Source organism: Saimiri boliviensis, chromosome 17, assembly GCF_048565385.1.
Source record: "Saimiri boliviensis isolate mSaiBol1 chromosome 17, mSaiBol1.pri, whole genome shotgun sequence".
NCBI lineage: Eukaryota > Metazoa > Chordata > Mammalia > Primates > Cebidae > Saimiri > Saimiri boliviensis.
This window is the reverse complement of record NC_133465.1, coordinates 27,010,156-27,023,773: the sequence shown is the minus strand read 5'-3', so window position 1 is coordinate 27,023,773 and position 13,618 is coordinate 27,010,156. Positions and strand designations below refer to the sequence as shown.

General features: G+C 40.1%; 1 protein-coding gene across 1 annotated transcript in view; it reads right to left on the bottom strand.

Annotated features, from left to right (window-relative positions):
• MYO1D (myosin ID) overlaps positions 1-13,618 on the bottom strand; it is a 363,423-nt gene that overhangs the window by 131,871 nt on the left and 217,934 nt on the right. The window contains exon 20 of the mRNA XM_003933128.4: positions 12,740-12,853. Coding sequence (XP_003933177.2) covers positions 12,740-12,853 — 114 coding nt within the window. The remainder of the gene's footprint in view (positions 1-12,739; positions 12,854-13,618) is intronic.

The following is a 13,618-nucleotide window of genomic DNA, read 5'->3' as shown; positions in this document are numbered from 1 at the left end:
CACACACAAAGGTGTGAAGCCCCAGCTCCATTCCTGGTGAGCTTTGTGACCGAGGCAGATTGCTTCACCTTTCTGAGCACCAGTTTTCTCTTGAGAGCAAGGTATTACTGTGTTGTACACCTACAGGGCTGCCACAGTGAGCAACCCAGGCACTGTGCCTGATGAGCTGGTGGCTTCCCTGCCTCTCCCACGGGTCCACAAGGCTTGTAGGCAGAGGCTACATGATGCATGCTTGCACCACCAGTGCCTGCCAAATGCACAGTACATGGGAGGTTCTCCAAAATGTTTACTGCATAAAAGAGAGCTCTGATAAAGACAGCTGTCTAAAGGAAGCCTATTATTGCTTCAGCTTAGTGACATCCATTTCTGCAAATGTAGAGATTTTAAAAATATATACATCTCCGTGTATGGCTTTGTTTTAAAGCCATCTTGCCTCTAGCAATCTGACCTCTTGATAAATTAAAGTGGTACTGTACTAATTTGCTTACACTTCAGTTTTTAAAAGGCATTGTGTTTCTTTAAGAAGACAGCTTTTTAAAGGAATCATAAATTGGCCCTAGTGGTTGGTGCTTTCAGGCATTGCTTTGAGACATCTTTTACATATGAAATTGAATTTCCAAGTACAGTGCTGATGAAAATGGACTCCACTTTGTGCCCGAAAGCCGTGACTTTTGGTATTATAAATTGGTTTGCTTATTGGTCAGATTTTTGCACAAGGAAAAACACATTAAAAAAAGAAAAGCAGTTTGCTTAGTATTGCTTGGCATAGGCAGCTGTCTCTAACCAGTGTAACAAAAGGCGTTTGCTTCTGAACATGTCAGGAAAATCATCAACAGGGAAGCTCTAAAATTCTGACTTCTTTCTCTCTTATTAACAAAAAAAGAAAGAGAATGTGGCTTAGTCATCACATTTCTTAGAAGTATTTTAAAACCACGTGGCTCACTCAAATCCAATAATAAAGTCAGTGAGTGCTAAAAAGAAATTATAAGAAGCAGGGGAAAGATGGTTTCATTGCCAAAGCCATCAGAATAAGAAAAAATTCCTTGAAAAATTAAACTGAAACTTCGACGTGTATTTTTCTAAATTTCTCCATAATATAGACACCGCTTTTTTCTAAGAAGAGAGGTTTCCAAATATCTAATTTTGCTAAGCAACTCTCTTTGTTATATCACGCGGAAATACAAACATTGCACAAGATGTTCAAAATAATACAGCTCCCAGGACCTGCTGAGAATTAATTAGGAAGGTAAATTTATTACCTAAATAAATTAATAAAGCTGAGTGCCACTCAGGGTCTGACATTAAGGGATTATATACTTTCCATTAAAGAGAACTAATAAATATAGTTTAAGGGATTGAGGGAGGGCCAAGGGGGTGAGTAGGCTAGTGCACACCAGCACAGGCGGTGCCAGACATCAGCTGACTGCCTCCATTGAGGTTACCATGGAAACCCCTTCCTTTGGGACACTGCCATGAGGGTAGGGTGCTTTAGAAATGGTGATGGGGCGCAGACCAGCAGGTGGATGGATTTCAGCAGGGTTCGCCCTGCACACATTACAAGGACAATCCATCTTCCAAATGAAACGGTATCTTTCTAGCAAGTCACGTCAAATAGAGTAATAAACCATGAAGTTTGGCATAATTACAGTCCATTTACCTTTACAAAACAGTCACATCAGTTCAGATAATTGTCTCTTCTCTCTCCCCTGCTCGCTTCCTATTCTCCACAGAACTAAAGGAGGTATTCGTGCAATTAATTGGCTGCTTCCTTAGCCATCAAGCCCATACTGATAAAAAAGGGACTATATCAAAACAACATTAATGGGCAGATTCAAACATTCTTCAAACCAACACATCAGGCAAAACAAACATGACTCAACAACAAAAGAAGGGTAAGAAGAATTCTAGCTGAGGTAAGGTTATATGTTTTTGTTTATGTGGTCTCACTCAAAACTGGCGAACAGATTTTTTGTTTACGCATATTAAACTCAATCTTGGCAATCTGCTCCATGGATGCTGGTTTGGGAGGGCTGAAGTCCACATGAACTCAAGTGGCAGAAGTGCATTTATTCAAGCAACATGCTTCAGCCATGGGGAGCGATCTTTCCCCCCAATTTATAGTGATCTCTAGCATGATTCTCAAAGAGACTGTGATCAAAGTTTTGGACATAACATTGCTAATTACGTAGGTTATTTCTTGCTTCTGTTTTCCATATCAAGCCTCAGCAACCACAAGTTTCCCAGCTTCACAAAACATTCAAATTCTGACCCTACTGTCCCTGTAAAAATTGTAACCTTTCTTAACAATTTTGGAATGAATGCTTTAATTCAATATTACATACAAATATAGTATAGAGAATAACTCAAAGGTAATGATGCTAATATGACAATAATGCAGATTCCGCTTGGCTGAAACCCTAACTTTAGCGTGCAATATTTATATATAGAAAGGGGTCACCTGTAACTTCATGTTTCATGCTCATATTGCTGTTCACAATTATTTGACTATGTCATTTGTGAGAACAGTGTTTGCTGAAAAGAGTCTCAAAAACCTGTCACGATTTCCTGTTTTTATCTTTCCTGTGTGAGTGACTAGAACCATCACTAAATGGTAAATTGATTGAATAATTCTTGCTAATGGAAGAAGGGAAAAAAGTGCCAAATTTATCTTTCAATTATATTTACTTAGGCTTACATAAATATAAACTTTGTCTCCTGAAAATAAACCAACTAATGACAAAGAGCAGGGAGATGGTTCTAATAAAGATTAATTGATAACCCAGTGTGTACTGAGTTATATATTTTAGTATAATAGAAAAATACATGATATAACTACATACCTATTAGAATGGCTAAAAAAAAAAAAAAAAGACAGTGTCAAATATGGGTGAAGATGGGAAGTGACAGAAACTTATTCACTCCTGGTAGAAATGCAAAATGATACAGCCACTTTGGAAAAAAATTGGCAGTTCTTACAAAGCTAAATTTAGTCTTACAACATGATTGAGCAATAGCACTCCTAGGTATTTACCCAATAGATTAAAAAACTTGTATCCATACAAAAAATGTGCTTGCAAATATTTATAGTAGCTTTATTCATAATTGCCGAAAAGTGGAAGCAACCAAGATACTCTTCAATAGGTGAATGGAGAAACAAATGATGGTACCTCCAGATAATGAACCATTTCTTGACTTAAAAAAACGTGCTACAAAGCCATGGAAAGACATGGTGGAACCTTAAATGCTTACTGCTAAGTGAAAGAAGCCAGTCTGAAAAGGCTACATTCTGTATGATTCCAATTATATGACATTCTAGAAAAGGCACAACTATAGAGACAGTAAAATGATTAGTGGTTCCTGTGGGTTCAGGGGAAAGAGGGAAAGGAACGAACAGGTTACGCACACAGTATCTTCAGAGCAGTGAAATTGTTCTGTATGATACTGTAATTGTGGATACATTACAATATACGTTTGCCAAAACCTACAGAACTCAACAGCATCAAGAGTGAACTTTAATGCGGGCAACTTAAAAAAAATGAGGAGGCTGGCGGATTTCAGGAAGGAATGCAAAATGTGAAAAGAGAATCTACCTATATCAAAAGGTATGGGCTGGGTGCGGTGGCTCATGCCTGTAATCCCAGCACTTTGGGAGGCCAAGGCAGGTGGATCACCTGAGGTTAGGAATTTAAGAGCAGACTGGCCAAGATGGTGAAACTCCGTCTCTACTAAAAATACAAAAAAATTAGTTGGGCATGGTAGCATGCGCCTGTAATCCCAACTACTCGGGCGGCTGAGGCACAGAATTGCTTGAACCCAGAGATGGAGGTTGCAGTGAGCTGAGATTGCACCAATGCACTTCAGCCTGGGACACAGAGCAAGACTCCATCTCAACAACAACAACAACAACAACAACAACAACAACAACAACAAAGGTATGAAACAATCTCACTGAAGAGGGTGGGAGGAAAAGGTAGGTGCTGACCTAAGTAACTCTGGAAATGAGTGGAGTATGTAAGACTAAAGGGAAAAGGAAGTCCATGTAGCACTGTACTCTGTTTGATAAAGTTGTGCCTCACAGGGGTACAGGTTAACATTTCCAATACTGCTATCCATGTATATTGGAAACGAACCATTAGGTAAATGGACAGTGGATGGTGCAAGCCAGGTTTCTCACTTTTGGACAGGGAATTTAAAGATGAGCAATGGGGGAAGGCTAGAATGACTCATTTAGTCATGGACTAGAGTGAGAGACATTAGTATAAACTCATGTTTAACTTTATATAAAGATGGTCACATATACAAATATTTATAAGGCTGTGCATATATACAGATTATACACATATATTTCTGTGCTGCCCCAGCTGAGAGGACCTAAAAGAAATGAATCCCGAGGAGCAACAGCACATCTAGTACTCAGATCTCTGTTTCTTTCTTTTTCTTTTTTCTTTTGTAGAGACAGTGTCTCACTATTTTGCCCAGGCTGGTCTCAAATTCCTGGGCTCAAGCAATCCTCCCATCTTGGCCTCCCAAAGTGCTGGGATTACAGACATGAGCCACCACGTCCAGCCTAGTAATGTTCTAACACTGGATTATGTGATGATTGCACACCTGCATAAATTATTAAAAATAACTATACCTTACATTGGGTGAATTTTATGGTATGTAAAAATACTAGTTTGCTAGGGTGGCCATGACAAAGTATCACAGACTAGGTGGCTTAAAGAACAGAAATGTATTTCCTTGCAGGTCTGGAGGCTGGGAGTCCAAGATGAAGATGTTGGTAGGGTTGGTTTTGTCTGAAGGGCTTCTCTCCTTGCCTTGTAGATGGCTGTCTTCTCTCTGTCTTCACATGGCCTTCCCTCTGTACCTATGCTCTCATCTCCTCTCAGGTGCACACCAGTTATACTGGATTAGGGCCCACTCTTATGATCCTGCTTTAACTTAATTATCACTTTAAAGATTCTATCTCCAATACAGTCACATTCCGAGATACTGGGGGTTTGGACTTTGATATATACATTTTGGGGGAACACAATTCAGTCTATAATGGTGAATTATACCTCAAGAAAGCTATCGTAAAAAGTCAGTAGGATGAGAAAAAAAAGGGTAGGGGTATGTGTGAGGGGAGGTGCAGTCTGGACTAAAACAGACCAAAGAGATGTAACTACCCAGTGCCATACGATGTTTTACTTCTAGATATGTAAATGTGAACCTACATAGAATTCTGTTTTTTAAAAGAAAAGGTTTAAAAGGTAGTCTTTGGCCAGGTGTGATGTGGCTCATGCCTGTAATACCAACACTTTGGGATTGAGGCTGAGGCAGGAGGATTGGCTGAGGCCAGGAGTTCCCGACCAGCTTGGGCAACATAGTGAGACCCTGTCTCTACAAAAAAAGCTTCAAAGTTTATCCAAGAGTAGTGGTGTGCATCTGTAGGCCTAACTTCTTGGAAGGCTGAGGAGAGGGGATTGCTTGAGCCCAGGAGTTTAAGGCTGCCGTAAGCTATGATCACACGACTGCATTCCAGCCTGGGCAACAGAGTGAGAACCTGTCTCTTTAAAAAAAAAAGGCAGTCTGAACAGCTCAGGAAATTTAAATATGGACTGAATATTAGATTATGGAAAGATTAATTTTGTTAGATATGAAAATGGTATTGTGGTTATCAAGAAGAATGTCCTTCTTCTTAGGAGATGCACACACGTATTTCTTTTTTTTTTTTTGAGACGGAGTTTTGCTCTTGTTACCCAGGCTGGAGTGCAATGGCGCGATCTCGGCTCACGACAACCTCCGCCTCCTGGGTTCAGGCAATTCTCCTGCCTCAGCCTCCTGGGTAGCTGGGATTATAGGCACGCGCCACCATGCCCAGCTAATTTTTTGTATTTTTAGTAGAGACGGGGTTTTACCATGTTGACCAGGTTGGTCTCAATCTCGCGACCTTGTGTTCCACCTGCCTCGGCCTCCCAAAGTGCTGGGATTACAGGCTTGAGCCACCGCGCCCGGCCGCACACATGTATTTCAAGGGTGAAATACAAGTGTCATAAGAGAGAAATAAAACATATATGGCAAAAAAAAATACCCTTAGTGAATATAGGTGTGGGGCACATGGGTGTTCCCTGCACTATTCTTTCAAATACTCTGTAAGTTTGAAAATTTTCATAATAAAGAGTCAGAGGGATAGAATTAGTAGTGAAGTCTGAGGGCACAGAATGCTCTCAAGTTAGCAAAGATCTGTGTATCAGAGATTTCCTTTATTCCCTTCCTTCCTTGCTAACTGACGTAGAAAATATATTCTCCTAAAGCTTGCACCCAATTATAGCTCTTTATAAGTGAGTGAGAAGTGGTTAGTGTCTGTCTCTGCTCCATAAAGTCTAGAATAACACATAACATAGATTTAAAAACTTTTAAAGTTTGGCACAGAGGAGGCCAAGGAGTCTGGTGATAGCTCATTTCAAATAACAAATGGTAAGACCTCTTTTAGTTATAGTAGCAGACTGGTAGCCTAGGGCTGAATATGGCCTATAGACATGTTTTTTTATTTGGCTTGCAAGGCATTTTAAAGTTAGTTTATAATACTTAACAATTAGGAGACTTTACATAAAATGCAGACTTATGATTTTTGTAGGCAAATTCAAAGCTTTGGCCCACTAGATTCAGGCATGGCCAAAACCTTCTGGAGTGGCAGTTGCCATGGCATGAAGTATATGCTGCATTCATGTCTATACCCATCTGACCGCTAAAGGCATCTGACTTTGTGACAAAGAAAACATGCAAACTTAAACATTATAATGTATACATAAGAAAGAAAATAGGCAAATAGGAAGTTGTCCTTTCTGACAGAATTCGCTTTACCACCATCCTGGCTGTCTTTCTCTTCATATGGTTGTGGCAAATGAGAATGTTATATTGGGAGGAGGTAACATTGAAGGGAGCGTATCTGGGAATTTACTGTAATTTTTGGGTTCATAATACCTTTGTCCAACAGTAATCAAAACACTAATTGGCACAAGGATATCCAACAGACCAATAGAACAGAGCAGAGAATCCAGAAAGAGGTGTACAGACACTTGGTTTATGACAAACATAGCACTGAAGAGCAATGGGAAAAATGATCGCCCCCCCACCGCATAGAACACACAAGCACATGCACATAAATTACTATCTATGCAGTCATTTAAAAACACACTACCACGCCACGCATGGCTGCAAGAGGAACTCACAATGGAAATCACAAAATAATTAAAACTGCACAACAAACGTAGTATCACACATAATGTGAAGTTCAGCTCAAGCCATTCTTAAATACAAATGTACAGTCCTCAATGAATTTTTAAGACTAAATTTAAAAATGAAAGCAGTTAAGACCCCAACTAAAAAGGGTAGGAAAAGACCAACCTAAAGAATGAAGAAGAAAAAATATGAGCAGAGGTAAGTTACAAGATAACAAAATCAGTAGGAGAGATAGATCTCTAGCAAAACTGATGTTGGAAGAAACGAGAACAAGTATATATAATCAATATTAGGAACACAAAGGGGTGTGAACCTATAGGTACAATTAAGAGCTCTTTACGGTTCCACATACCCTTCTCTTTAAGGATGCTGAAATCTCCCCCAGGCCTGAGTGATCATTTACTTAATTTGCTTCACATTCCTCTTTACTTACTGCCTCTTCTTATGCCCCTTCATAGGTAGCTTGCTTGCTTTCTTCTTTTTTTCCTTCTCTTTCTCCTCCCATTTTTACTAGAGTATGACATGCATGCCCTAGAGTGCAAAATCTCAAGTAAACAGCTTTATGAGTTCTTACAAATGTACACCTGTGAAACCCCCGCCAGATCAAGCTATTACACATTTCCAGTCCCGTTCCCCCCACAACCCCCAAAGGCTACTTCCTCCCTGCTCATGTCTCTGTGTCTTTGCTGTTCCTTCTGACTAAAATGCTTTATACCAGGTAAACATGTGGTTCATTCCTTAACTCCTTCAAGTCTTTGCTTAAATGTCAACTTCTCAGTGAGGCCTGGTCACCCTATTTAAAATTATAACACCCCTCACACTTTCTATCTTCTTTCCTGATTTTATTTTTTCCCTTATCACCTTCTGTGGACTACGTCATGTGTGTATGTATATACATATACACACATATGCTTTCCCCCATTGGAATGTATATTCCAAGACTGCAGAGATTTTGCCTGTTTTGACACCTCTGTGCTCCTAATACCTATGTGGCTGGCACATAATGAACACTTAGTAATGATCTGGATTGAATGGTTTAGTTACTGAGGTTGTGATCAGATGATCTGATGTATACTGCCTAAAATCTCAAAGAAGGTAATTTCTAGACTGCCATTCTCTCTGACCCAGATGCAATTTAAAATCTCCCACCTCCTATCTACTTGAGGTCCCTTAAGTCTCTGTTCATTACAACTCAAATCCTAGCAGGAAGAAATGAGAACCAGGATGCTGCAAAAAGCAGCTCTCAAGAGGGGGTGTGCAGTTGGCTGCAGCATCTCAATGGGGGGTGGGCAAAGGAGTATCATTCCACCCAGTGTGGAAAGCCAGCAGTTCATGGTCTGTAGGGAGGAAGATGTTACTTAATCCATCCCTGGTGACCCATGGGACATGGCTGATGTGCCCATTAAAGTTAGCTGCAGATTTGTAGACATTCAATGCATCAGGAGATGTAAGAATAGTGGAATTGGGTGGTTATTTTTTATAGTGCATTAGGAAAACCACAAATATTGGTCCCATAGTGCATGGCTGGAGACAGTTAAGGAAACAGAGGAACCACTTTCTGCTAGGTTCAGGAATGATTAGACATACTACCAGATTGCAACTTCAGATGAATTTTCACCCATCCTGGAGGTTCATGAGCACAATTTTAGGTCCTGTTTGACAAAGACTGGGAACCTGGCACTTGGAGTGGGAGTAGCTGGGAACAATTCAAGGACCTAGGATGCCTGGCCAACCTGACCTATTTGAAGCACTTCTCTTCTGCTGCTCCCTTCTGCTGGGAAAATCCAGTGACTCACCCCAATATTCAGTATGATATGTGACCAAGGTCCAAATGTGGCTTGGGACTAAGGATGAGAGTCATAAGTAGTGGAGGGAAAAGATCAGTTATACCCTAAAATTAATAGCAGGACTTATCCATGCCATACCAGAAAAAATTAGGAAAGACTATGCATAGATTTGCAAGTATTTGGTATGAACAAAAATACTGATCTGGATCATCCAGCATTGGTTGCTATGGTGAGGCCTCATCTGAGACACTGTGTTCAATATGCTCCTGCAACATGAAACTCTAATGGCTTGCTGAGTTGGCTGACTCAGACCTTAGCCTAAAGCTGACCCATGCTGTCTGGCAAGAAAGAAGTAATTGTGAGAAGATGGACAAAAAGAAAAAGAATGGCAGAAACACAGAATATGCAAAAGTCAGGTTGTGGAGGAGGCTAAATGATAGCATGATCCCTTAGAGCTGCCTTAAAACCTGAATGCTGGCATTTCCTGTGTTTCCATGGGATTTGATTCCCTTACTACCATGTGTACCTTTACTAAAAATGTGGCTAGGCATGGTGGCACACACCTGCAATCCCAGCACTTTGTGAGGCTCAGGTGAGCAGATCACGAAGTCAGGAGTTCAAGACCAGCCTGGTCAACATGGTGAAACCCTGCCTCTACTAAAAATACAAAAAAATTAGCCAGCCGTGGTGGTGGGTGCCTGTAATCCCAGCTATTCGGGAGGCTGAAGCAGGAGAAGTGCTTGAACCCGGGAGGCGGAGGTCACAGTGAGCCAAGATCATGCCACTGCACTCCAGCACTCCAGTCTGGGTGACAGAGCAAGACCCGGGGTAGGGGGGCGGGGGAGGAGGGGTGGAAAGAAACATTACTTAAGACAGAATGTGGTCACAATCTGTTCCCTGGAGCCAGAAAGGGCTAACTAAAACAGGAAAGGAGCCTACACAGAAGGAGAAATGAAAGGTAGAGAATGAGAGAAGTGTGGATGACCTTAGCTATGCCTTGTATGTTTTTACTGACTACTCTTATTTCTGAAAACGCAACAATTTGATCTTGAAACATGATGTTCCCATAGTTGTCCTCTTTCCTAGAATAATTAATAAGCTTATAGAACTGAAGGGAAATTAGAACTCATTTAGTCCATTAAAAGAGAGATGAGAAAATGAAGGACCATTAAGAAATTTCCTTTTTTTTTTCCATTTCCTTCACTGATTTTCTTTTTCTCACCAATTAACTGTGGATGTTTTTGAATAATCCACCCCCTTTCTCTCTCTCGACTCATAATTTCAGCCTCTGACTAAACATGGGTCCACTCTTAAATTATAAGTGTTGAATTCTTCCCCACTCTATATGATTATACTTCCAACTATCTATGGAAACTATACTTGTTAAGTTTCACCCAAAATCTCAAACTCAACATGATTAAAACTGAAATCACTTTCCTTCATCCTGTCTCAGCTTCTCCAACACTATTATTAGCATCATGATGTTTTAAAAAGGTTTTTAATTTCAAAATATTTCGATCATACAGATAAGTATAAAGAGTAATATACCAAATACTCATGTCCTTATTATCCATACTTAGCATTTTGACATATTTGCTTCAGACTTAGAAACAATGATAGGTCTAGTTGGGAGTTCCCTATCACATCGAACTTACTCCCTCTGAAAAGGTGGCTGCTCTTCTGAAGTTAGTTCCACCCAGAAGCAGACCCTGAGACAAAGGCTAATGAGTATACAGAGTTGATTTGGGAGGTTCAGGGACACTGGCGAGGGAGTAGGGAGGTGGTTCGGGGAAGGCAGCCACCACTGTGGGCAACTGCAGTTTACTCCTGCAGGGAAGCTCTAGGAAATAGTGTGGATAGCCTGGAATTGTCTTGGCCAATGAGTGATGGAGATGGAGTCTTTATACCCCACACCCATCACACATTGAGTGCCCGGGCACTTCCAGCCCTCTGTGAGTGAGGGCAATGTGGGTTCTAGCAGCCTGAGGGCAGCTTTTTGACAAAGATGTTGGCTGCTGGAAATCAGGCTGGTATGCACAAATATGGTATGGGAATACAAGATGGTAAGGGTAGGATGCTGATGGCATCTGCAACAGGGTGTATACATCCCATTGACGGTTTGAAGAGTTGTTTAACTATTTATTGAATTCATATTATGTGCCTGATGAATCTCCTCTTAATAGAAAGCAAGGAAAAGGAATAAAACACATACCACAATTAGTTTTTTTTGGTTTCACACTTCATTAGACTTCAACAAAATATGATTTTCTGCCTCATCTACCTTCATCTCCTACTTCAAGACTGGAGGGTTATTAGGCTTAAACTGGACTGCAATAGAAGACTGTAAGTCTATATATAAGAAGACTATATATAATTAAGAGTGTTTCAGGGCTGGGTGTGGTGGCTCGTGACTGTATTCCCAGGATCTTGGGAGACCAAGGTGGGTAGATCACTTGAGGCTAGGAGTTCAAGACCACCTGATCAACTTGGCGAAACCCCCATCTCTACTACAAATACAAAATAGCTGGGCATGGGGGCGTGTGGCTGTAATCCTAGCTACTTAGGAGGTGGAGGCATAAGAATCACTTGAACCTGGGAGGTAGAGGTTGTGGTGAGCCGAGATCGTGCCACTGCACTCCAGCCTGGGCAACAGAGTGAGACAGTCTAAAAAGTAAAATGAAATAAAATAAAGAGTGCCTTATAATATAATTTCCTTCTTAGTTGCAATCTATTGGCCTTTCTATTGAAAGGAAAAAAGGTATGTGAGTGAGGGGGTTGGGTGAGGCGTGCATGGTGAAGACAGATCTCCACCCCATAGTCTAAATCATTCTAAAGCATTCAGCAAATCCAGGAATAGTTTGCCTTCCTTGTACCTTATAACTAAAAGGACTCCTGATTTAGCAAAATAAAATTATAAAGCAATATGTTTCCTATTCCCTCTTGCAGCGACCAAAAGGATTTAAAATAATCTCTAAGTAATACTCCTCATAGTTCCCAGTATTAGACAAACACAGCCTTCCTTCTTTAAGAACAGAGGAAAATCACCTGACACATGAAAATATCCCATATTCCAGTAGGATCTTTCTGAAGAATCAGAATAAACAGTCACTTGTGAAGCAGACTCTATTAAGAAGGACAAATTAAAAACAAACAAACAAACTCATGTCGAGATTCAAGGAGATATCCATGAAATTTCATATTTGAAAAAAAATGATGACAGAATTAGAAAATTGTATGGTTATAGTGAACAATAAAGTGGACTTACAGCAGAGATCACATAATCAACAACTAAATATGCATAAAATATATGGTGAAAAGAATTCTGGAAGCAGCATAAACTTTACATTTAAAAGAGACAAATATTTTTAGGTAATCCCCTACTGATTTTCTACCTAATTCCATTTCCATATAAAAACAAACCTTATGAAAATAAATAAGAAAATGCATTATACACCACTGCACTTAAGCAGTGGATCAGGAATAGAGAAACATCACAAAGAATCAGTAGTCTTTACATTTCAAAAAAATGTCTGCATTAATCTCTTGGAAGCTTTGGCTCCTCCTTTTAGAAACCGTACATTTTTACAAAACATATGACACACAAAATTTCAGGAATTCATGGGCACCCTAAAGGCCCAAAGATTCCAGAACTCAGTCTATTGACCCATTAGTGGTCCATGAGCACCAGGTTAAGAATCTTTACCCAGCGAGAAGCAAAGAGGACTTACATTGTATAGAGGGATAGTCTTCATCACCTTGTACTGTTTAGTGGGATCCATTTTATATAGATGGCGGTCAGTGACAAAAATTGCTCTGTCTTCCACCTTACTAAATCGATTTACCTGTAAGGGAACAAACCAATAAACTATAGTATCTCATCAATAATGAAATCAAGTTGGCTGATTGTGAAGACACATTCTTTAATAGGTGTGAACTATGTATGGCCACTCTACTGGATGCAATAAAGATTTAAAAGGAGTAGCTGTTTCCAGATTTGTGGAATTTGGCAATTGAAAATTTACAATTGAACACAAAAAACAAGAAAAGCATATAAGAATTGAAGAACTAAACTTACGTAACTGAGACACCATGAAGTAAGTAAAAACGCAAACCCACAGAATGAGAGAAAAACTTTAAAAATCATATATCTGCCGGGCGCGGTGGCTCAAGCCTGTAATCCCAGCACTTTGGGAGGCTGAGGCGGGTGGATCACGAGGTCAAGAGATCGAGACCATCCTGGTCAACATGGTGAAACCCCGTCTCTACTAAAAATACAAAAAATTAGCTGGGCATGGTGGCACGTGCCTGTAATCCCAGCTACTCAGGAGGCTGAGGCAGGAGAATTGCTTGAATCCAGGAAGCGGAGGTTGCGGTGAGCCGAGATTGTGCCATTGCACTCCAGCCTGGGTAACAAGAGCGAAACTCCGTCTCAAAAAAAAAAAAAAAAAAAAAAAAAAAATCATATATCTGATAAAGGAATTATATCTAGAGTATGTAAAGAACTAATACAATTCAATAACTAAAAGGCAAATAATCCAATTATACAAAGGAATAATATGAAGCCCTTGGTTATAATAAGAATCTGAGACTAGTATACAGGGATGAGG